The sequence below is a fragment of the Corvus kubaryi genome, unplaced genomic scaffold (genome assembly GCF_017639235.1).
Source record: "Corvus kubaryi isolate FWS band 111438036 unplaced genomic scaffold, C.kubaryi_AGA036_p1.0 37354, whole genome shotgun sequence".
NCBI classification, from domain to species: domain Eukaryota; kingdom Metazoa; phylum Chordata; class Aves; order Passeriformes; family Corvidae; genus Corvus; species Corvus kubaryi.
This window is the reverse complement of record NW_024581116.1, coordinates 16961481-16987970: the sequence shown is the minus strand read 5'-3', so window position 1 is coordinate 16987970 and position 26490 is coordinate 16961481. Positions and strand designations below refer to the sequence as shown.

Here is a 26490-nt window from a genome sequence, read left to right as displayed (position 1 = left end):
TCACTGCTCGTCTGACTACTAATGTAGAGAGCATGATGCCTTTATGTACTCTGCATCATACCAGCCCACTGGTCATCTGAGATTAGAAACACAGCTATCCTCCAAAATGTTCACTTTTTTCATCTGTTCACCCCTTGCAGTTTCTCATTCTTTTTTTAAGCTTTGCTGTTGTGTTGTGGTTTTGTTGGGGTTTTTTTTCCCATAAAAAGTCTCGCAGTAGGAGGTATCAAGTTCTAATAAGAAAAGCTTCTATGGCTGTACATGATCAGAGTGTCATAAAGTTAAGAAAATAGATCATATATGAATGATTAAGAATAATTTTTTTTTACATGTGATACTGAAGAAGATCAGATTTTCTGAAATGTCCCCCATCTTACCTACAAAAACATTTGTATAACACTGTGTATACACACGGATTATCTTCCTCTTTCTTGCAGAGATCTCTGTAGTTGACTGCACGGCTTTTCCTGCCTTTCTGTTCTGCACTCTGCTGTGCAAAGTGTCCTTGCCCCTCCCTACATTTGCCATTCCCCCAGCAGTACACCAGCCTTTGCTAGGGGCAGAGAGACAGTCTAGAGTTTGTATTGGTGCTCCTGTCTTGGTCATTTAGGATGATCTCTAAGGAATGCAATTAAGAGGAATGGCATGCAGGGATAATATATAGCATTAATTACTGATACCACTGCATAATGCTGGACAATATATGCTCAATACAGAAACCCAAGCATATGGTAAAATCGTAATTATGCTTATAAACTAATTAATTACCAATTCCCTGTGTAGTTACTCTTGTTTGTTTTCAAGGAAGATGTTTTTAATTAGGTTGTATAACACTGAGAGTGGAATCTAAGCCAGTTATTAAGTCAGTGCAGGGGTAACATGGGTTACATCATGGTGCAGAATATGGCATGTGACAGATGTATGGATGGTCTCAGTTCCTGTCACAGGCAGTGATGATCAGAAGTGCTGGCTGACTGTTGTCATTCAACTCTTCAGCTGACTGGTTCTAAAAGCAGCTTGAGGCAATAGTGCAGAGCAGAAGAAAGGGAAAAAGCTTTCCAACTGAGGTTCATTTTCCACTGGCTTATTCCTCATTTCTGAGTCTAGGAACTGATTATCAATGTATTGAAATATACTGTGAACAATACTTCAGTCACACTGCTTGGGCCAAGAAAATACTATTCAATTTCTTTCTAGGAAGTCGCAAAATGTTAGAAAACAAATTCCTTGTGCTTACTCATTTATGGAGAGTCGGAAGAGCATCATTTGAAGAGCCATCCTGTGGATAGAATTTGAGGAATCAACAGCCAAGTCTTCTTGTTAAAAAAGGTCTCGGAGCATTTCTTTGTTGTAATGTCATGAATGAAATAAAGTGCAAATGCTGCAAGTGATCATAGAACCACTGTGCTACAAATGTGGCAACACATTTTTTTATTTATTTAGAGTAAGATGTGTTAACATCCAGCATGACAAAATTTGTACAAAGTTCACAATTTAAAAATGAAGTATCACAGCAACTTGTGATTCCACACATTTATAGCAAAATTAAAATGTCAACAAATCCATGCCGTGTAGTACAAAAATAAATCAAACTTCAGTTCCACAGAGAGCACAATAAATAGTTTATACAAAATTCTGTCTTAATAAATGATTACTTAAATTAACTTAGAAATGAATATGAACAATAAGTTATAATAAATAAACTCTGATGACTCACAATAATTTCATATGAAAGGTCAGCATTCTAATATGTGACACTTTTGTGATCCCTATATAATAGTCACAGATAACTTTTGATTTGATATTATGTACCAACATTAGATGAGCAGCAGATTTGTGCTTAAAATCCCTTTCCATTGTACATAGGTGATAACAATAAGAATCCAAAACTGATACTATCTATTACTCTACTGAAAGCATTACTATATTGGCAAAGAAGCTGCAGACACAATGCAGTGGAAAAATGCATATGCCATTATGAACAATGAAAGCCCTAAAAGGAGGCTAGGGCAAAAGTACAATATATATGGCAGAAGGTGAACAACAAGCACCTTGCTTCAGCTCTCAAAAAGGCAATTCTGAGCATGGCAGCTACAACTAATAGCACAACAGAAAAAGGGCACTGTACAGATAAGATACTGCAGAGCCCCAAAGTAATTACATAATCTTTTCCCAGCTAGTTATTAAAGTCCTCGTGGAAAACTGTAAGCTTTTGTACAGTGAATAGTATAAAGTGCCGCTGGGATATACATATATTTATACATATATATATATACCGAGGTTGAGTATTGTATCAGAATATTTGTTGTGAGATCCCTGTAGTCTCCCTTAGCAATATTACTGGATTGGCCATAATGGCTTCCACTATAATTTGTTCAGGTTTAGTGTCACAAGGCTAATGACACAAGAAATTGCACACCTCCGTATGGATATATAGGGCAAGGTAAGTGCAAATAGTCAACTGGCACATTGTGGGGACAATGACCCTGTAAGTCCTGTTCTGCTAAAAATATTTTATTTTTTACAAAACCCATCTTTTTCATAACAAAATTTTAAAGTACTTTTGTACTTTCTGCATAACATCAAGACATGGAAGGAAAAGATATGCTATCAAATTTAAATAAATTTAACATCTGTAAAACACAACACATCACCAAATTTACTACTTAAAAAGGAAAAATGTAGTAATAAAAAGTGGTCTTATGCATACATATAGTGCAGTCATTTTGAAGAAAACAATCAAGTCTTGAAGGTACAAATAAGTTTTACCTTAAAATGATCCTGTTTAAAGCAAAAAAAGTGCTGAAGTATATTTAATTACATTAAAAATTTGATTGCATTCATTTTTGCAATAGGTAATAGTAGAACAAATACAAAGCATATGTGAATGCTGCAGTAATGATTGTTCTCCAACAAAAAGCAAAACATAAATATTAAAATGTTAAAAATGGGATCAAATGTTTGGCAAAGCAAAAGGAAAAATCTTTACTGAACTGCATTCCTACTACAGACAGCAATGAATGCAGTTCGGTAACTAATAGACACAGATCATTTGTATTTATCCCAAAATTAAAGATGTGAAAAGGCAATATTAACTTTTAAATATTGTCCTCCATCTTGAATTGAAACCACAGAATTTCTGAAAGATGAACTACATTGCTATAACAGATAGTTCAGAGGGGCACTAGCAGTCCGGTAGAAATAACAGAATGGTGGCTCCAAAGTTTATTTGAAAACAAAAGCTGAAATCTTCACGTTGTCCACCTCTGATATAGTTCTTTTCATAATGGAAGTTCCCATATTCATACCATGTAATGCTTAGAAGTTAATAAAAAAGTGCTGTTTAAGCTGCTTTGAATCTTCTGTCAAGTTTCCATGGCTTGATGTTGTCTTACAATAAATTACCCATTTTGTAACTTACATCTAATCCATGCCATTTTCTTGGAATTCAAAAAACCTCATTTTATTGCCCCCACCACACACCATCCTTCAAAAACAAAAGTCACATAATATTTTCAAGCATTGTTCAAAAATAAAGCATTTTTGCAACCAATTCTTGCTATGAAACAATATGCACACAAAATGTATTTCTTAAATCCCATAAAATCCTCCAACATGAGGCAAAATGATAGTGTTTAAAAAGTGGCTGCAGACTGCAACATTGTCATTCAAAGCTGTTTTTTTTTTTTGTCCATTTCAGTTCAAAATACTAAAACATTTAATCACTAAAGCATTAAAAAGAATTTACACTCTATTTATTTTGATCAGCTTACCTCTTCAGAAATATATATACCCCAAAAATGTGCATACATTAGCAGCTATAAACATTACATGGCATATCACACTATGTCAGCTTATATGAAAACGTACAAAATGTGAATGTATTCAAAAAACTATTCTGCAGTTACTATCTTTAAAGCAAGACATAAAATCATTATGAAGTCTTGTAAGCATAACACTGTTTCAAACAGAAATAAATATATAACACTTTCTGGTAAATTACAGCAGCAAAAAACAAGAGGCATCCTTTTTTTAAGCAAGATTTTCATCACTATAGCAGCTGTTCAGACCTGAATTCCTCTCACAGCCTGCTTTATATTTTCCAGTAGGGCTTTATTTTCTGGACTCTGATAACGATCTTGATTTGTATACATGTCCGTCAAAGTGGTCACGTAAGCATCAAAATTTTGTTCATTGATTGGTTCCTACGAGATATTAAATAGTAGTTCATATACAACTTTTATTTTCTTAATTGTATATTCATTTAAGCATAACATATTAGCAAGGCATATTGCCACCATTTTAATAATATTTAAAATGCCTATTTAGCTCTTACTTAATTTTACAGGATACACTGGAACAGGCCCTCCATGTCTGTTAGCAGTTAAATGTATCTCTATGGTTTCAGTGCTGTTACCACAAATATCCAACTGGTTGATGAAACATAAACATAAAAAAAGGTATCTATTGTATGAGGTGAACTGAAGATCGCCAAATTCCTTAACTTGTGCTCTCAATCACTTACCATATGTGGCAGCTGGATATTAGCTAGACTATGAATTAAAGACTGGCTTAAATTGGCCAATTCATGAAGAAGAGACTCATTTTGCTGTTCAATTACTTTGTTCTCCTCTTCTATCGTCTTCAGGTTGCTCTCCATGGTGGTAATCTAAAATGGACAAATTTTTGTACAATGTAATATAAGGCAAATTGGTACAAAGCATGCACTCTTTGAAGGGAGAGAGAACAGAACCACCAGGGAAAGGAGAAAAGGTCTATTCATTCACGCTTAAAAAGGTTTTGCTTGAGTCTGCAGTTCTTATCGTTGCTAAGGCTTTTTTATTCCCACTGTATGTTGTATAACTTTAACAGCTTGTCTTTTCAATACTGGTAATAGTGAGTGAATGAATTTGGATTTGATTCCACTCCTTTAGAGCCTTTCTTGTACAGTCAAAAGGCATTAAGAAGGACCTTAGTTCTACAAGTTCACCCATGCAGTTAAACTCCTAGAAGCTAATCTTAGGGGCACTCTGCAGTAAGTCATCCTTTTCTTATATTTTCAGCTACACATATATCTTGCTAATTAAGCATGCACATCTCCTTGCTGCCAGTGTTTAGCTCTTTGTAAGTATAATTTGACTCTTTGCAAATTCAAAGGGCTGCTTTTGAAAGCTGAACAACTGCACGTTATTGCAATGTACGTACAAATTCAGAAAGTTTTCCAATACATAAAATGACTTGTAAAACTGAAGAAACTGAAGAATATTTGCACATAGCCCTGTGGTATGTACAGGTGAAAACAACTGAGACTGTGGTCTGCCTGTATTACCAGATGACCAAACACATTAACTCTGACCTTGCATGGTGCCCTGCTTGAGCTAAAAGCATTGCTGAGAGGCAGCTTCCCCGAGTTTGGACAGCATTGTGCTAATGGAGCTACAAGGATTTCAGATGAGCACTGGCTTATGCCCAGCTCATCAAGAGCACATGCAGAGCTCACTCACATCTGTCTGCACTTTCCTCTCTAGCCCTGTCCTTACTTTCCACATGGGGTGGTAACTGTTAACATCTATTACAGGAGTGTACAGTATGCTCTGTGTGGGTATGTAGGTTAAAATATACATTGAAAAGAAAAAAGAAGCCAGTGAAGTGGAAAAAATGCCAAAGAACACAAGGTTTTGAATTCTCAAAATGAGGTTTATCCATTCCTACACTGGCCTAGAGAGTGAGCTATGGGAAGAATTGATACAATTAAAATGCTGATGGGAAGGTCAGAGGTTTGTGCAGTAGTAACAGGCAGAAGGTTATAGGTTCTTAAGTGCATATTAAGTTGACCATGGATGAGTAAATTTTTGGAAATTGGTAGCACAGTCAGGTAGTTAGAGGTACCAAGGTTTTGTCTGGACCTAAAGTTTCCATCTGCTTATTGAAATGCAGGCCACCAGTTGACAGAAGTAACTTTGAAAAGTGATGTGCTACATGAACAGTCTCTAAGTATCTCTTGCTTTGACTACGCGTGCAGTTAATCCAAGTTGCCAGTATTGTAGGGATTTGGTTTTGTCACAATTAATTAATTCTGAGCTATTTCCACAAAAAATAATACTAGGGAAAATAATTTCTTCAGCTTTGAACCTGGACACACATCCTCTTGTCTTATTTTGCTTTCAGCTTTTTTATATTGGGGGGAAAGGCTGTATCCAAATGCAAAACATCTTTCATAGGTGCTTGTTACAGTCAAGTCATGCTCCAAATTCTACCCTAGAATTTTTTTTTTTTTTGTATTACAGACCAGAGTGAGGAGTCTGATGCCAATGAAAGCTCAGTTCAGTATGGCATACTGCAGCCACCTCACACTAACTTCATCAGGAGCTGACATTCTACAGATTTTCAATCTAGCTGAGCACTGCAACTTGAATAGATCTTTTTTGCTTTTTTCATGAGATGCTGAGTATCTACAAATACAGTGGCAGCTGATCAGCATATCTCACCACTTCACTTAGTATTCATCTGTAAGTATCTTAAGAAAGCTGGCATATTCAGTTGTTGTACTTGTTTGCTTAAAGGCTGAACACATTTTACCCTAAAACTAAGAAATGTTTACTTGTATGTATTCTGAAAATAGGATAATGTGTTGTTTGAATGAGATGCACAACTATTTGCAGATTTTTTCTTCCCCTCTGCCCTCTATGTTTCTGCTCCTCTCATATTTGCACGTTAAATTTGAACAAATTTACTAGAAGATCTTAGATTCAAAATACTTTCTCCAAAGTCTTAAGCAAAAAGGCAGCTGAGTAAAGGAGAGTCTTATAAATGCTCCAACGAAAAAAAAGGCTTGACATTTCACTTTATTAAATAGTAAAGTTCTACATGGAAGAATTTCCTGTTCCTGTCACATGAAAAACCTTCACTGGCACTTATAATCATATGGGTTGCAAATCTGTATCAAACAAGACTGTTGCTACTTCTGGTGTTCACATAACTTCCACTATTTTCCCACTGCACATTCCCCATTGTCAAATCTTACTGAAATCTGAGTTGCACAATGATTTTCAAAAGGTTTATCAGCAAACACTTTGTTATGTCCAATATAATTTTACTGTTGCAGATAAAGGGGATTGTTGACTTTGATCCTTTAAATAGTTTGATAATGACTGTGATGTAACTCTCTATGTGTTGTAAATGTAAATTGCTTTTCTTCAGGAGAGTGTATGAATTTAAAACTAAGGCGTCTGAATTTTTACTGAAGTTTAACTTAGTTGGGATTCTCTGCAAGGCCTTAGTATCTGGTTGGGTAAGAGCAGGTAAGTATTAGACCAGATTACCCAGAGATTGTGGAATTTCGAGTATAGGAGGTAAAGAACACGTTAGACAAGCACCTATCAGGATTGTCTTAGGAAGATCTTAGGAGGTAGAGATGACTGGTGGACAAAATAATGTTTTCATGGTCTCTTGTACCTCTACTTTTTAAAATCCCATTGATCATTTTAATAACAGTATGTGTCACTGCCAGTCACTCTACCCTTTTTTAAAATCTGCTGCACTGAAGTGTGAAAAGTATCCTTTTAACTTGACGGTAAAATTATCAGCTGAGCTTTCCTTTACCAAGAACATGCAATGGTTCCACAAAGTGCCTAATCTGATTTCTAAGAATATGCAATGGCACTGGTTTGAAGTATGAAAGCTGGAACTGAGACCACTAAAATATGGCTTCTGTACTCATTTCAGATCAAAGCTTGATGTGAAATTCCTAGATAAATCTGAAACTCAATACATGTTTATGCCTGAGATAGTGTTATCATGGCTTTATTTTTCAATTCATCTGGCCAAATATAAAATTGAAAGTGCAGTAAATTATTGACAACTGGAGCATTTACCAATGTACCTGTAACAGCCAAACAGCTTCACATTTTTTTAAAACTCAGCTAAATCAGTCTGTATGTGAATAGCATCTACAGTGTATTAAGCAGAAGAAAACAAAGCAATTGGAAGCTGCCAGATCCAAAACTTATGACCAAATTTCTCAAGAATAAATATATGCAATTTTCCTGCCATTCATTATTACTCTTGCTGTATGTTCTTGCAGATTTTGTCCTCATTACCCTATGGTTATATTTGGTCACATTAGGAAACTGTGTAAACTGTGAATCAGATCCTATGAAGGCTGAATAATGACAACAATACTCTGGATGACTCTGATCCTGGGACTGAAGACTGACACATGGGGATTGTGATGAATTTCACTGTTGGCGTCCACGCTCAAATAATGTGAACACACAAGCACCAGAGTCTATGCAGGACACTGAAAAATTCTAGGGAAATTCAATTGATTTTCTTCTTTTGCTTTTTCCATCCAGTGTTAGGACTGCTGAATAATGGAATTTTAGATAATAGTCTAATGTTAGGTTTTCTGCTTTTTTTTCCCCCCAACAAATTTATGTGGAATGAAAAAAGAGTTAAGCTGGATCTCTGGGACCACTGCTGCTGCCAAGGGCTGCACTTAGGGTATCACATGATGAAGTGTAACAGGTGTTCATTCCTCTATCTGAATTTCCTCTTCAAGACATGGCAAAAGCCATGTTGTTCATCTGGGCTCCTTCACCTTGTAACTTATGTTAATGACCATGTTGCCACACAATATTTTAACTGCTATTAGAAAGGCATAGCCTTATCAAGGGGAAATACCAAGCTGACCATGGCACGTCATGCTTTGCCATTATTTTAAAGAATGTATTTTGCTGAGTTCTTTTTGGTTTTTTTACTGTTGGTAACTGATGTGGAAAGTGCATAATGAACACTGTTTTCAGATTTATAAATAGCAAATTATGGATAGATATCATAATATATAAGAAACATAAAAGGGAACAATACATTTCCTATATTTCTTTTAATCAGTCATATAGAAAAAGCATCTTGAATTTAGGGCTTCATAAAACTGTTACCTGAGTTCTGAGTTTAATCATATCAGCTTCCATCTGGGAGTTGGATTCATTTAGTTCTTTGATTTCTTCATCTAACTGTTTAATTTCTTCATCATTTTCTATACCTGTGTGACATAAAAATAAAGTGTCAAAATAATTTAGGTTTAAATCAGAGCTCAGTGAATTAAATATTTCCATATTTGAAAATAAATTTATTTCAAGCAAGAAAGAAAAAGGAAGCATTCTTCAAACTTTTATTCTGAAGTTAAAAAGAAGTATTTTCCACTACTTTTCCTTCTTAAATTGCAGTCATTCTCCAGTGAAAGTGTTGAAAATGCCTAGAGGATCAAAAGGATCTTTAACTTTATATACACTCATTTAACTCTATATTACAAGAAATGCACCTGCAGCAACAAATTTCACTCCACTGTCATACATAATTTATTTAAAGAGTATGTCCACTCACAGATCTTCTGAAGGAAAGTAAAAAACCTTAACATGCTAATCTCTTCATATCACAGCATTATCAAAATGACCTGTAACTTGTGTTGATACCGGGGGTTGCCCTGACCCAGGTGCAGCACCTTGCCCCAGTCTTGTTAAACATCACAAGATTCCCATGGGCCACTTCTCGAGCTTGTCCAGGTCCCTCTGGATGGCATCCTGTCCTTCAGGTGTGTCACTGCACCACTCAGCTTGGTGTCATCTGCAAATTTGCTGAGGGTCCACTTGATCCCTTCATCCATGTCATTAATGATGATATTAATTACACTGGTACCAATATGGACTTCTGAGGGACACCACTTGTCAGTGATGTCCATAGGGACACTAAGCCATTGACCACTGGATGTGACAATCCAACCAATTCCTTATTCACCTAACACTCCACTCATCAAATGCATCTCTCTCCAGTTTAGAGAGAAGGACGCTGTGGGAGACCATGGCTGTGTCTTTACAGAAGTTCAGGTAAGTGACTTCCTATCCCTTTCCTTGTCCACTGATGTAGTCACCCCATCAGTGGACTGGGTTGCTTAGGCAGGCCATGCGTCCAAGTAGCCAAAATATCCACATATTACTCCATAAGGCATTCTTCCTGGGCACGGCAGATACAGTTTTCAATACTACCCAGGTTGTAGAGAAAGTAACACCCAGATCTTGCACTCCCTGGTTACAAGCTCTTGAACAAAGATAGCCACTGCGTTCTCCAGCTGTGCTGGCTGTGTGGGCAGAGGTGCCTCTTGCACTGCATTCAGATGCTCTGTGGCTCTAAATGCAGTTAACACCAGCAGTTAAGAAGGCATGCACTGTCACTGACTAAGTGACTACATAGTTTTCCAAGCAAATTCGGGACTTGGGCACCTCCCAGACAAATCTTTTGCGTATTCTTTACTTGAACTGAAGCACCTACGTTTTGCTTTCACTGCACTTCAACTACCAGGGTACTATCCTGACTTTCATCCAAGGTACTTTCATCATCTTCCCTGCAACTCAAGGTTCCCAGGAAGAATTACGATTGCTGGAGCTGAAATGGCACAAAGCCATCTCCATCTGCCAGAGGTTACAGAGCCATAGGTCCAAATGAATTCAGGGGAACTCAGGAGGAATTGGCATTCCGGAAATAAACCCTTTTTCTCTTCTGAATCCTGCAACAATATAAGGCTAACTACTGACCTTTGATGAATGAAATGTGAACCAGCAAATTATAATGGTATATTCTACTTTGAAATATTTTAGATTTATATAGACATAACTCAGTCTGACTGCTCTACTCCTGGCTCAGGTTTCCAGAGCATAAAGCCTGGTTCCACTTCTACTGACAGTGAATTCCCAATTTATACAGGGTGGATTTATACATGTAGGAGAAAAGGCAGGAGAGTAACAGTAACTTTAGTTTACAGAGAATTAGTATTTAAGGAGGTAATGATTAAAAATTTACCATTACTGGCCCGCTGCTTTATTGTTAGCATTTGTTCTCCAGACAGCTTTGCTTTCTTCATTGCTGAAGTAGCTCTGGGGCATCCTGATAAACTGTGAACAGTAAGGAGCCTGTTAATTTTGACAGGTCATTGAAAAGAAATCTGTAATCCAAAACTGTAATAAAAACAGTATCAGAGACATAGTTTATCTTCACTGCCTAGCATTGAAAGAGTGCACTAGTCTGAAAAAGAAAAGGACTTACCAGTAGTGATTTCACTGTTGTGTTTTTTCTTCCAAATTCTTTTTGCATAGCCAGCTAATATAAAAGTCAGATACACAGTCCAATTTTTTAAAGACAAAATACTTTTAATAAAACGTTTTATTTTAAAAGCAGTTTTTGTGTTAATATTTCCACTTGAATTTACGTGTCCCTGCTTTGAACTTCCACCCTTTTTTGATTGAAATGTTCAAACATGGAACTGAATGATGAGAGGACATGAGCTACCTCTCACATCCAAATGACTAGCTCTCATAAACTGTGCTTTTCTTTGTGATATTGTGAATATCACCTATGGAGCTGACTAAATTGCTGTTTTCTAAATTTTTTCTTAAAATGGCAGTAACTATGTGTTGGCATTTTTTTTGGAGCCCAAGGAAGGTCATTCCAATAAAAATGACCTTGTCTTGACGGGGGATATATATGCCTTATAATACATATTTGTTACATTTATGGATGTACATTCAGTTATCTCCTCTCTCATGTTGCAAAAATATTAAGCTTTTTAATTACATTGTACAAAACAGTTTGACAGCAAATGCAGTCTTAGCAGGCTTTATTGTAAAAAATAAAAGTAATGATCAGACAGTGCTCACTATTTAACAAATAATGGTACACACCAAACTACCTCCTTTTTCCAGAATCATATCTTTAATGTAGTTGCACTACCACAGATAAGAGAAAATATATATTAAATCTAATTTAATGATGGAAAACTATAATCTTATTCTAAGGAAGCCTTAGCTTTAGTGAAGGGAATTTGGAAGCTTGCTAAACAATTTCCTGTTGTCTCAACATTTCAGTTTTCATAGACATGGAAACTGAGTAACATCACGTACTTCTCATTGCATACAGGCACATTTATATTTCCTCTCCAGATGCAAAGGAAGACTTCTATTTACAATTTTTAATTGTGCAAATCAGATTCAAATCTAATACTCAAATAATTGCTCTGTAATATGGAGGAAAGTGATGTATTTGATTAAAAGCAATTCCTTAAGTAAAGAGACAACTTTCTTCTAAATAAAGTCCTCTAATTTACATATAGTGTTTGATTATTTAAAATGTTTCTCTGAAAAGCCTGCTACCAAGTGCAGTAATACAAAAAAGTATTGCTCTTAGAAAAATATATAAAAAAATTTATTTTCTCAGCAAAAGAATCTGTGCTCAACATTTTCTACAGCTTTGTGACTAAGAAGATGTATAATAAAGCAATACTAGTAGTATCAAGAAATAGCATGACCTAGTAGCTTTTGGCTGTAGCTTAGTTGGTAGGACGCCAAATTACTGTTCCAAGGTCTGCTATGGATTCAGTGTGTGACTGTAAACAACTGTCCTCTTGAAGTGTCAAAGGGAGCCTTGAAGACGATTAAGGAGGAGAGGATTTGGCATCTTGGGAAAAAATGTTGGCACAGAGAAAGAAATGAGATAACAGTATATACAAAGTTTCTGCATCATTTAACTGACTTCATTTTTGTAATCTTTCTGTTGATTTAATGAATTGTCTCATATTTTGTCCTCACTCTTTTTTAGAACAAGTTAGCATCACTGGGCATTACAACAACTGCATTAGTTTATTCTCATCTTGTTCTGTAGCCTTTTCCTCTCTAAAAGTCTTGACTGATGACAGCATAGGGAATCCCTCAAAGTAAAATCAGCCTTCAAACAGCCTAAAAGTACAGCATTCAAACAGACCAACAAGAAATCTGGATGCTAGAACAGCACACCTGAGAGCACACAAAAACAATCAAACAAAAAAAATTTTGTTCAGAAGTATTAGAAATCTACCGTGAGACTCAGTGTGCCTAAATCCAAATTTTGGTGCCAAGGACCTGATCTTGTTCCCGGGCCATGGTTCTATACACCAAGTTTTCAGGACTGCCTAAACCTGTAGATATCTTTTCAGCTTGTCTGGAAGGTTGCCTCTCCACTGGTATGCCCAGGGTGCTCCAAGGTGCGCTCTCACCCTGAGGCCCCAGGTACAAAGTTCCGTATGTACAATACTAAGCTTTCCTATTCCACAAAATGGGGTGGTCACATTCTAGCTGGCAAACAGCAACTCCTGTGGCCCATTGCCATTGGAGAGAGATCGAGAGTGCCGGGGTAGGCACATAGGGAGCACCTATAGCTCGGCTGCAGTTCAGGCACCTGGGCACCAGATGCCTTCTGCCTAAACCAGACCACAAAGATCTGGGTGCTGTGCTCCATCCTTGCTGCTAGAACTGTTGGAGAGTCCTTCTGCATGGATTATCTACCTTCTTCTGGAGGCACCCAGATGAACCGTGAGTTAGTGAGGGGAAAGGCAAAGGGCTTATTTTTTGGGCATACAAGTGAGGATGCAGAAGGCTTCCACATTCTGTAGCCAGATTAGTTTTGTTCTAACCCGCTGGTGATTTAATACAATATGCACAGACAAAGGAGGGCTTTGACCAAAATGGGTTTCTTGAAATGCATCTGCATGCCTAAGCCACAAGCTTCTTCTTTTTGCTTCCCCAATCCTTACATGCATGGCTTTAACGTGCATCATACACCTCTATGATTACTTTTAGCTTGTTACGTGTTCGTCCTTAGAAGAGGCTATGAATGAAAAGATGGTCCCAAATTTTCCAGTGGCTTTATGCAATTCAAGAAAGCGTTCAAAACTCCCAAAGGTTTCCTGCTCACCACAGAGGAAGATGCCAAAGCCAGAGCATGCCATTGACTTCCTCTGCAGGTCTTTTCTGGCAAATCTGTTTCTTCTTTATTTGTATATCATATTGTAAGCAGATTATCTCACTTTCCTGAGCCAGGCACTTTCAGTGAAGCAGATACCAAGTTAGTAACCTAAATTAGAGTATTGAATTTTACTACAGTTTGTTTAACGTGTCTAAATTCTTCAAAAATGAGTTAGTCAAATATAGCAATGTGCATCCTTTTTGCTTTGCTCTGTTCTTAATTAAGTTACCTAAAACTGTTTTAAGTAACTAAAAAAGTAAATTAGGACTTTTAGAATAAGCTTCTACTCTGCAAGGACATTCAACCTCTTCCATTTTATCTTATTGATTATGTTTACTACTACTGAAAGCAACTGCTCTTTGTCTGATTTGAGAACAACCAAAAGAAGTCAGGATATATGCACCAAAAGTGGACTATTGTACAGAGGCTGAACCTCATAGAGGTGTAAAGTTAACCAAAAAGCTTGAATTGAAATCCCAGTGAGACAGAGCTGCCTGAGATTTCTAGAAGACTGGGGGGTAGAAGGAGACAGAAGGACAAAAGGAGACAGAAAATAGTAGATATGATTTTTTTTTTTCCTGTGACTGGCAAACAAAAGAATACAACTGAAAGGTATTTCAGTGCTTTAAGAGTTATGCAACATATGCTTTAAATATCTCAAAAATGAAAAAAAGACCACGAGAAACATCTAGGTAGTAGTTTTGTTAAGGATAATACTTATCCTCACATTAAGTATGGTATGAAGCTGTGTCAGGGGAGGTTTAGGTTGAATATTAGGAAAAGGTTCTTCACCCAGAGGGAGGTTGGGCACTGGAACAGGCTCCCCAGGGAAGTTGTCACAGCACCAAGCCTGACAGAGCTCAAGAAGTATTTGGACAATATTCTTCAGGCACATGGAGTGATTCTTGGGGCTGGACTTAGATGATCCTTGTGGGTGCCTTCCAACTCAAGATACTCTATGCTTAAGTTTGAAGCCTTTACAGTTGATGTTTGTCATAGGTTTTCAAACTTTACACTGACTTTTACATAATTCTGCAGCTTAATCATTCCAGCAAAGAACTAGTAAAATTAATCACAATTATCTCACTTGCTCCTGCCATTATTCTCATACACACGAGAAATTATAAGAAAATATAAACATAGTTGAGTACTCTTTCCATAATAAAAATGAGTTAGACTTTCTAACAACATTGCTGGGGTACTGCTGTAATAAATTCAGTATAAACATGCCAAGCCATGCATTATCTCTGTCAGACTCTGGATGCCACAGGGCTTGAAGGTACAGCATTTTGGTGGGACTGTGAGAAGCACCAGCACCCAGCTCCTGGGTCCCTCTGAGTTTCTGATCCACCAAGAGCTGTGAGTCTCTGTTGTATCAACAACCAGATGACCATCAGCACCTTATTTTGTTGGGATGCAACGTGTCTTTGCTCTTGATTAATTTCTACTGTTGGGCTTAACCTCTAATTTGAGAAAGAAAAGTATGGTCTGGCACTTCATCCTAGAAAATCACCCTCTGCCATAACTTAACAAAATACTATAAAGACTATATGGTGATTGTATCTATTAGAATTGAACATAACGTGAAGAATGTATTTTCTTTCTGGTTTAGCACTGTGGTTATCTTAATGCAACCAGTGCCTTGCCATATATTCAGTGGATTTGAAAAGAGGGTGAAATGTGTTCAAAAATAAAATGAAAATTAGTGGTGAAAAAAAGTTTTAAAGGGGTATTTAGGTAGTGTTCAGTGCACATTTACTGAGAAATTAAAAAATAAATAAATGTGGGCTAAAATCCTGAACTGCTTCAAGAATGTAATTGCATTGTCTTCAGGGATGTAAACAACAGAGGCCACCAGAGTGGAAGATCATTGACCAAATGGAGCAATTGTCTGGGTGACCGATTTTAGTTATCTGGGTTCCAGCTGTGTGTTAAATACATTTTTTTCCTCAGCACACAGATGCAGTTTAGTCCCTCTTGAAGCTGAAGAAATTGCACTTGGCTTGTCAAGTGAAGAAAACACTTTCCAAACAGAGAAGTAGGGATATGGGAAAGGAGTAGATAAAGGTCAAATAAAACACAACTTTTATATTTGGTATGTCAAAGTTGAAGTTGACAAGTTTACAAAGAAAGTTGTTGAAGTTTACAAAGAAAGAAACAGGGTGTAAAGAAACCAGAGCCTCAACCTGTAGTACCCAAAAAGCATTCTAAGGACAAACTTCATAAACCCTGCAAGATGTTTATAGATTCACTACCACAGCGATTTTTCAAAAAGAAAATGAAACACTTCTCCTGTTTATTAAAAATAGCATTGTCTATAGACTAGAGGAAAGAACAAGTCACTTTCAAGGGACCTCTTTTAACTAGAGATACATTCAAAACAAGCCCCAGATGTAAATTCTTTTGAAATTCAGGGAAATACAGATCACAGTGAGAATGACTGTTTTATTTTGTTAATGGCTGAAACCTTACTTTTACGACTAAGCTCCTCAAGTATTTGCTAATGTTTGAAGTTCAAGTTAAGAGATCAAACTCAGTGATCAAAGTAGCCCATTCCTTGGTGTAATATTAAATCCATGAACTATTCCTTTTTTCCTATGTTGAAGGGTATCAGCTTTAGCGATTTCCTTATTCCCATAAGTAAATTCTGCTACACACCTTAAAGGATGAAATACTCTATGCACAGCTCCAGCATAGATAAAAGGAACCCTCCCTAAACCAGCACTCAGTTTTATTTACATTCAAGGGTGATTGGCTTTTCCCCAGGTTTTTACTGAGATGTGAAGCAAAGGGAATCCAGGAGAGAGGTAGAGGTTTTGCAAACAAGGTAGTTTTGTTTGCATGGAGATTGACGTGACTCATAGAGGAATCTCTTCTCCCTACTGACCACACAACCCCAACTGTCTTTGTATGGTGTCGGGTGTCGGAAAAAAAATCATCTGTTCAGCTCAGTTTCAGAATTCTTCACTGGAAAAGAATGATTTTTATTAATGTGGCCCTTTATAGGTCTTGTTTCCTGGCTAAAGCCTTTTGTTTGGTTGGTTGGCTGGTTGGGGTTTTTTGTGGGTTTTTTGTTTTGTTTTGGGTTTTTAGGGTGCATTTACAACTCACACCTGAATGCTTGGGGTGAAAAACTTCAATTTTGAATCAGGAGGGAAATCTAATACTAGATACTAAATACTAATACTACAAATACTAAAAGTTCGATGTAATGTGGAAAGTGACAGCTCTGAATTCAAATTGCTTTCCGAAGTTGCTGAGGAAAGTAGCTGATATTTTATTCTGTTTAAATAGATCTTTGCATTGGCTTCAGCAGTAAGAAAAATTAAACCGCTACCCAAATGGTCATAAAAAAAATATAGCCATTATGATTAAAACAAAATGCAAGCTTTCCAAAATTATTTTAATATCTGATCATTGTTTCAGAATGACTTTCTGGAAAGAACTATGTTCTTATTTTAGGGGGGGAGGGTTGAATTAGCATTAAAATCTGGTCAGTCAGGACAATGAGATAGAGTGAATGGCCACCCAGAAGAAGATAAGGTTTTTGGGGTTTTTTATTGGAGATTTAAAAGGTAAGACAGCGTTATAGCTTAATTATGCCTATCCCTCATAACAAAAGAATAAAACATGCATCAGGTAAGAAAAAAAAATAGAAATTATGCAGAATTGTTAACATGGCAAAGCTGAGAGAAAAGGCCCTGAGAGCAGACTCAATTTGAAAGGAAGCCCCCTGGGGCATAAATATACACCAGAAAAGGGATTAATGAATCTTGAAATGCTGGGACTGTAAGAGCACTGCCAAAGTTCCCCTTCAGCTGGGCACAGTAGTCCCTTGGCAAATTTACATCATATTTAGTTAACTGAAGCTGCTTAGTCAGCAAAACAGCTTTGTGGGTGGGCTTCTCACATGTGTTAACGAGCTTTGATCTGTATCATCCCTGAAGAGGGAAGGAGGTTTGGCTCTTGCCCAACATGCAACAATTGCTCAAAAATCTCTCGTTTATTCTTTGGTGAGTGAGTACCCACTGCAGCACATTACATGACTTACAGATGACCCCAGCACTGAGCCGTACACTTAATGGCGAACAACTGAGTGCCCCAGGAGCTGGGGGCTGGCTTCTGCAAAGCTTATCAGCCTCTCCTGTCTGGTGACTGCCCACAACAGGACAGATGACCAGAAGACCAGTATATACTGGGCTGTTGAATAGGGCATGTATTGTGAAGGAGAAAGGTTGAGACTTCCTGTATATAAATAGCTAAGGTGTATGTTTAGCTACACACCTCTGATTAGTGCTCTTAGGCAGCTCAAAATTTCAAGTGATCTATTTAGTGACCAAGTCCAGCTCACTCTGGCACTTAAAATGAAGCACAATTTCTCTAAACACTTGTACAGACAGCAAAGAGAAAAAGTACTTCAAGAGGAAAATTCATGCCTCCTGAAATCTAAAAAGTCATCATGTATTCCCTGCTTTTTATGGGCTATGTCTGGAATGAGGACAAGCAGACTTATAACCAGACAGCTTCTGCTAAGTGCCTGAAATCTAGGAGGTGTCACATTGCAAGCACCTGTACAATTGCTGTCTGCTGCAATTTGTCAGGTCTGCTCAGCAAAATTATTTTTCTTGTTTATATTGTGCAGTCTGCTTTTTCTAATATGGATTCCTTATTATTTTCTCTGTGACTTTCCCAAGGTAAGTAAACCTCTTAAGTCCCTTTGGATTAGCTTACTCTTAAGAGCCTTCCAGTTTAACAGATAGTATATCTGATTAAAATACTATTCCGTCCTTCTTCCAGCTTATAATGAAAAGAGCTGGCAGAACTACCTAGAGTCAAAGGGCCTGACTCTTTCAACAACCAGGCTCTGCATTTAGTCACTTCTAACTTTTGCCAGATTTTAACTGATCTGAGTGAAATCTTCAATAGTAACTGTCTGGCCAGGCTAATTTTTTTTTCCAAATGTCATTGGAAAAATATTTTTATTTCTCACAATATACTTCTATACCACTGTTTTGTCCATATACATTGTTTTGTACCTACTGAGGGGAACAAAAAAGTCCAAATAATTCAGTGAATAACTCCAACTGTCCATGAATTGGAGCAAGAAATGACATTTCATGGGGTGTTGCTCTGAGTTTAGAGATGCATTCTGCTATTCTCATAAAAACGAAAGTAGATTTGGCAGAGCTATAAGCCTCTGACAGACTGTCCCTTGGACATACTAAGTGGATGTGAATTAGTGTTTAGTGCCAGACCCTCCATGTACTTTGTGCATATGAGAACTGTGAGCCTTCCCTGCCACCAGTCCTGTTCAGGGCTGCAGGGCCTGGAGCAGAAGAATGCTTGCTGGAAGCAATGCCTGAGACTGCCAGTCCTGCTCTGCCAGTGGACCAACTACCTCAAATGCTGGGGACTGAGAAGCTCAGAAGTAAGAAGACTGAACAGGAGCCACAGGGACAGAAAAGAGAAAAGGGCCAGAACACTAAAGTAGGAGAGAAGGAGGATGGGAAGAGAAAGGTGTTGAAATATGGTTTAGGAGGACCCTTTTCCTTTAAGCTTATGGGTCAACACAAATTACTAAGTAAAAAAATCCTGTGTACTGTAGGGCCCACCACAAAGATTTTATTTTAATTTTTTTTTCTTTATGTATACTATTATTACATTTAATTGCCACATTTCTTTCTTTGTCTTCTTGGAAATGTCAATGCACTTCCATGTCTGTCATCTTTTAATTATGTCATCATGATGATGCTTATCATTGTCAGTTGTAGCTGCTGTTAAATGCAGTGAATTTGGTTAGCTCTTCTATACTCTTAATGATGTATGATGTTCTCCTGCTGAATTGCAATGTACAGCTTATAGGAAAAACAGCAAAATAAATCAATGGCAGGGAGGGGACAGCCAGATTAAAACCAAATGAACAAACAAACACCCTAAACAATTGAAAAAGCCTATCAGAGAAAAAGTAAAACAATGAGAACTAAGAGTGAGTTAATTTTGACAGAAATGTGGCACTCTGTCAACTTACTGTTGCAACAAATAAAAGCATGGATGAGAGTTGACCTGACAAGAGACCTGGCTAGAAATAGATGCAATCAAATACTTTAATGCACTGCATATTAAAAGCTTCTTACAAATCTGGAGTTTGACAGTATTTATGTTTCACAAACAGAAATAAATAGATTTCTCTCCGCAAAGTTTTTACCATTTTCAGTGTACAGCACAGGAACACCTTTCAAAAGATATTGCTGGACACGGACTCCTGACAAATAGGGTATTTTGGAAATTTAGAGCACCTTGAGAATTCATCTGGCAGTTTTCATCTGTGTTTTAAAGGATGCTTGCAATTGGCTTAACTGCGAGCTTCTGGGTCTGCTCAAAACCAAGAGAGAGCCAGAGATGGAAAAGTGGGCAAATACCCATTGGGAATGACAAGGCTGTTGCCGGGGGATGCAAAGATGCAGCTGGAATAGCAAAAGCTCAGTTCAAATTGAAACTGGCCAGAAATGTAAAAAACTCCAAGAAATGGTTCTTTAGGCACACAGACAGCAAGTGGAAACAGAAGGAAAATACTGGCCCACTGTTATATGGGAGAGGCGAATTAGTCACCAACAATGCAGAAAAGGCAGAGGTTCTTGACACTTCCTTCACCTCTGTATTTACCAACACTGTTGGGCACCAGGCCTTGGGAACAAAATTCCAGGTTGATGCAAACAGACTGACCACCATTGATGGAAGAGTTGCAAGTAAACTGTTACAGGAGCTTAACGCTACAGATCCATGGGCCCTGACATTGCCCACCCAAGGGTGTGAGGAGTGTGGGCTGATGCTGTTGCAAGGCTTCCATAATCTTTGAGAAGTTGTGGAGGTAAGGGGATACCCCAGAAAACTGGAAGAAAGATAGTGACAACCCCACCTACAAGAAGAGCTGAAAGGAAGATCTACAGGCTCATCAGCCTTATTTTAGTCCCTGAGAAAATTATGGAATGAATCCTCCTGTGGGCTATCACAAGTCAGATGAAGCACATGATTGGGAAAAGCCAGCATAGATTCACCAAGGGCCAGCTGTGCTTGACAAGCCTGCAAAAGCAAATTTGCCTTTTGTGATGAAGTAACCTGCTTGGTTGATGGGGTTGACCAGTGGATATTGTCTACCTGGATTTCTCCAAGGCTTTTGATATGGTTTCCCATAGCCTCCTCCTAGAGAAACATATGTTATGGTCTGGACAAATGGTCTGTGTAGTGGGTAGGGAACTGGCTGAGAGGCTGCACACGGTGGTAAACAGCTCCTTTTCAAACTGGCAACCTGCCACAAGTGGGGTCTCCCAGAGATCCATAGTGGGCCCAATCCTGTTTACAATCTTCATAAATGACCTGGACAATAGGACCATGTGTATCCTGATGAAGTCTGATAATGATACCAAACTGAGTGGGGAAGTGAACTCCTTGGAAGGGAAAGTCACACTGCAGGAAGACCTGGATAGGCTGGGAGAGTGGGCTGACAAGAATCTTATGAAGTTTAACCAAGACAAGTGTAAGGTCTTGCACCTGGGAAAACATAACCCAGGAGCGCAGCACAGGCTGGGGCCTACCTGGCTGTGGAGCAGCTCTGTGGAAAGGGACCTGGGAATCCTGGGGCTGACAAGCTCAGTGTGAGAGGTGCTGCTGTGGCACAGAGAACCAGCGGGAGCTGGGCTGCATCAACAAGAGCATCATCACAGAGACACAGAAGTCATTGTCCCACTCAGCCCTTGTCAGGCCACACCTGGAACACGGTGCTCAGTTTAAGTTCACACTATGAAAAAAGATGTGGATAGGCTGGAGAGCCATTGCTGACCTAATGATAAGTATTCTTATGTTTTTAATTGGTGAAGCTGAGAAATGCTGCTGTTAAGACAGGATGTGACTTCAGGCAAATATTGAAAGCTCTACAACAATTTAGGAGCAAATTTGTAGCCACTAGACTGTGTTTTGTAAAGCATCTGTACAACGGAGCTGCTGCCTCTTTGGGGCATCCACCCATCCCAGACAAATCCTGGGGTGAGCTGCTGTTCTATGGACACCGGTTCAAGCTGCAGCCCTGAGCACCAGGAGGTTTGACTGTAGGTGGTGTTTGCAAATCTTCCTTTCAGAAGCTGAGGTTGATCACAGAGGGCTTTTATGCAGTGTCTATTTCTAGCAAAGCATATTTAATGAGAAAAAGGATCTGCATATGAAAAGTCTACATCTCCAACCTTCTTTCCTCACATTTGTCATCTCCTAAATGATTTGAACGTTTGAGAACTTAGAGGTCCTCTGAGGATCCATGTAAGTGTAGGTATCAGCCAGCTTCCAGAAAGCAGTTGCAGAGGGCAGCTCCTGCCTAGAAGTTTTTTGGGTTTTTTTGTCTTTTCCTTTTTCATAATTTGTCTGTTCCCATGCTTAGCAATGCAGTTGTGCAACTCAGAGCTATGACCAACCTAGAATTTTTGGAGGAAACAGCACTGACAGTGCTCCTTCACTTTAGGACGTGTGTGTGGTAATGGCTGAACTGAATGAACTGCTGCCTGTGGGCTTTCTGACAGCCTTACCATTAACTAAATCTTCCTATGCATAAAGTGGATAGTCTGTAACAAGTGTCATATGTAATCATCTCCCATAACCACTTGATAATTTCTACATACATTCCTTCAGAAGGGAAAAGGCAGTGGATGATGTCCATTCCTTCCTCCCACGACATCTAGACATTTTGCAAACACAGTGGCATGCCCTTGCTGCTCAAATACAAATCCTGTTCTATAAACTTTTTTATGGATCTTGGAGTAAGTCCTACTGTCCTCAGCAAGGATACAGGTTCGCTAAAGAAAAATCACCCTTCTCTACACTTTCATCTCTATTTAGCATTAGCTTGTTAATGGGAAAAAATACTTATAATTTGATCACCTCTTGTATATTGCAGCTCTACTACCATGTTTTTGTACAGGCTTTGGCTGGAATAGAGTTAATTTTCTTCAGAGTAGTTAGTATGAGGCTGTGTTTTGGATTTGTGCTGGAAATAGCATGGATAATTCATGGGTGTTTTCCTTACTGCTGAGGAGTGCTCATACAGAGTCAAGGCCTTTTCTGCTTCTCACCCCATCCTACCACTGATGGGGCTGTGGGTGCACAAGCTGGGAGCTAGGTGGGGACACAGCTGGGACAGATGATCCCAACTGACCCAAGGGATATCCTACAACATATGGTGTCATGCTCAGTATAGAGAGTTCGGGGAAGAAGGAGGAAGGGGGAGACATTTGGAGGGATGATGCTTGTCTTCCCAAGACCCCATTACCTGAGCCCTACTCTCCTGGGCATGGCAGAACACCTGACTGCCCATTGGAAGCAGTAAATTAATTCCTTGTTTTGTGTTGCTTGTGAGTGTGGCTTTTTCTTTACCTATTAATCTCAACCCAAAAGTTTTCTCACTTTCACACTTCAGATCCTCTCCCCCATCCTGCTGGAAGTGAACAAGCAACTCAGTGGGGCAGTGGTCCTGACTGGGGTTAAACCACAACAGTTTTCCATAGTAAAAGGAATTTAAAAGCTACATTAATGTATTTGAAATAGGTGAACACTTATGTAAATAAAAGTGAGGTAAAGATAGGAGCAAGAACACTGTTTTAGATCTGAAAAGGCATTTCTGCAGGTAATTTCTACTGAGGTCAGCACAAGCACATTTCCTCTTCTGTGCAAAGGAGCAGGGTTGCTAAAACCAAGTATATTCTGAGAAAGTCCCCACTGATCACAGTACTAGAAATAGTGCCATCCATAAAAATCTTAAATCAAATATGGGGATGTAAGGGTCTGTTCAAGAACTAAACTGCAAAGCTACAGTATAATAAGGAATTCACATTTCATTATAACCTATTTAATTTATCTATCTATTGACTCCATGCTTACATGCCTTCCAATTTGTTTTCATATTGCTCATAGGTCACCTAATTTCACACTGGCCTCTTTTCCTAGCAGAGGCTCCTTTTTGAAGCATAGCACACTTAATCCTATGTTTCAAGTCCCTCCTGATAACTCTCTGTTTCCATTATTTCCTAATGCAAACTCTTTGACAAAATAAAACTATTCACAGAAATTTCTGTGAACAGGCAATGAAATGTTAAAAACCAGAAACCTTTGTTGGTACCTTTGATCATAGGGTAGGATTCAAAATTCATCGAAATTTACGACGTTTTTTATTGGCTACTAAATTCTGCTTCAGAAGTGTGAATGTAGGAATATGCATATATTTAAATCCCAGACTACATACCAGTTGGAGAGGTTTTTATTGATTTACCAGCACTTGTGGATCATCTCCAGTGTCTACTGATACCAGTGCAATGACATCATGTGTACAGTGTCAACAGCAGCTCTAAGAAATCTTTACCTCAAAAACATCATTCCTAATATCTATTTGATAAATTCAACAGTTGGCTTCATTTTCACAAGCCAGTCTGCAGTTCATTTCCAGAATATTACAGCTGTTTTAATAACAGCATATTAACAGCTATCTACAAATGGCAGAATATAAAAATCTCGGAGAAGATATAAAGGACATCTACACATGCAATTTATATATATATATATATATATATATATATGCGCTTAGAAAAGTCTGATGATAGAAAAATATTTGCACTGGGAAGGAAAAATCCCCTATTAGGAGAGCAGCAAGGTGTACTGGCAAAAATGAAGACATTAACTACTCCTTCCTGAGGAGCTTTTACTGACTCAGTTAAAGGCCACAGCCCTGCTTTCCCCTCGTGCATGCTGAACATAGCTCTACCTGCAAAAGAATGTCTGTAAATCTGGTTTTACTGTGTAACTGGCATAGCACTGCTTCTCTGGAGAAGGTGAGAATTTGAGATGTACAGGCATGGCTGTATAGCAAAATGTTATTAGTGGTAGAAGATAAGACCACAGTCTGTTAGAATGGATACACTGAAAGTCAGGGAATATTTCACCTTTGCGTAAGAAAATGGATAGTCTGTAATCTAGGTGGGATTGAGCTCCAGATTATGGCACCTGGGTTTAAACATCTGCATGAGAACTGTGTGTCAAAGCTGTCATGGAGCTGTGGGGCCCGTTCATTTAACAAGACCAGTACCCTTGTAGATCCCTGCCAGGCACATTCAGCTCTTAGCTGTCATAATCAAAGAATGGAGTGTCTCACAAGTCAACCCAGTGTGGCCATAATGCATACTCTAAGAACAATTCAAATGGCATAAAGTACCTATTTGTAGGCAGGGGAAACCCACTCCCTCTTGACACAGTCAGTGACATTTATGGTAGAACTGATTAAAGGCCAGTGTCTACTTCACTGAAGTGGACAACTCTCCAGGATCCATTGATCCTGGAAGTGGAGTAAATGCAGCCTACAAGCATACAAGCACATTCTTAAGGTAGGTGAAATGTTCTGAAGTTCAATCCTACACGTAGGGTTTGATTCAGTTGTGCATATAGAGGCATGAAATGCCACTGGAGAAGATATAGCAGTAAGGCTGATAAATACTACACTGGACCTACCTTTTTGAGTAGCAGCTGGAGGCCATATAAGTAACCCTAAGGCATCTAAAATGGTTCCACATGCTTTTTTTTTGTGTGAGCAAATGCACCACGCATTTTTAACAGCCTTAAGAATCCTACAAGAACTAATAATATTTTTAAAATAATATGGCTTGTTATTAATATTGCCATTGCTTATGGAAGCTTCAAGAATTGTTCCATTTGCTCACAATTTAGAATACTGGACCTTTGTTACACCAAGATAATTAAGTAGGATCAATTTACTCCATCCATCTTTTTAAGAAACCTTTCATCTTGTGGTACTCTCCTCTAACAATGGGCCTTTTTGCCCAAAACCTGATCTTATAAGGTAAGCCATTTACATGTCTCTGTTTCTACTTAAGATAGTGGTACTGAAAAACACACATGGCTGCTCTGCAGCTAAATTTCATATTTAGGTTACTCCATTGGGTTTTTTTTTTTCATGAAAGCACTCCTTTAAAAAAAAAACCTCTAGCCACAATTTGACCTTTAAACTGTTAAACCGGTACATTTCTTTTAGAAGTTAGTTACTCTTGTTGCAAGAATTTTCTCCTTGAGACCATAAGTACTATGTGAATACTCCCTGCAAGCAATCTCCCAGTAATTATATTGTACCTTTTAAGTAAAGGTAACATAAATTCAAAATTTTAATGATGGATCTCTCTGAGTTAAATAAATGTTACACCATTATGAAGAAAGTTAAACTGAAATACGAACACTAATACTGATATTTTACTAAAAGTCAGAAACTTAAATCCTCATGTGGTATCTGCACAAATGGTCAGAGTTTTACACCTCCTACTTCCTGAAGCCTCTGAGAGCTGCAGGCTGTGTAATACATTTGACAACTCAGGTAACACCTCAGGTCACATACCAGAATCCCTTCACGGTAGGTACCATAAAACACTGACTAGAAAAACAACTCTGAGCCTAAACAATAAATAGGAACTATGTGCACAAAGTCTGGGAGGTTGAAGTAAGGGTAAGGCTTCTGGGTGAAGCTACAAAGGATTGTCAAAGAAAGAATCAAAGGAAATAGTTACAGGCAAGAGAAGAAAGAAGTACACTTTTCACCTCTGTATCTAGAACTGACTATAAAACAAGATC

General features: G+C 38.2%; 1 protein-coding gene across 17 annotated transcripts in view; it reads right to left on the bottom strand.

Annotated features, from left to right (window-relative positions):
• Positions 1-1414: 1414 nt before the first annotated feature.
• The window catches only part of MYT1L (myelin transcription factor 1 like), a 317185-nt gene continuing 292109 nt past the window's right edge, over positions 1415-26490 (bottom strand). For 11 of the 17 annotated variants that reach the window (XM_042033094.1, XM_042033097.1, XM_042033093.1 and 8 more), the window contains 4 exons: positions 10855-10946; positions 8934-9043; positions 4526-4669; positions 1415-4205 (listed from right to left, as the gene is read on the bottom strand). In XM_042033094.1, the coding sequence (XP_041889028.1) occupies positions 4065-4205; positions 4526-4669; positions 8934-9043; positions 10855-10946 (487 nt within the window). In that variant the 3' untranslated portion in view covers positions 1415-4064. The remainder of the gene's footprint in view (positions 4206-4525; positions 4670-8933; positions 9044-10854; positions 10947-26490) is intronic. The other 6 variants (XM_042033111.1, XM_042033096.1, XM_042033101.1 and 3 more) reach the window with 1 other exon arrangement.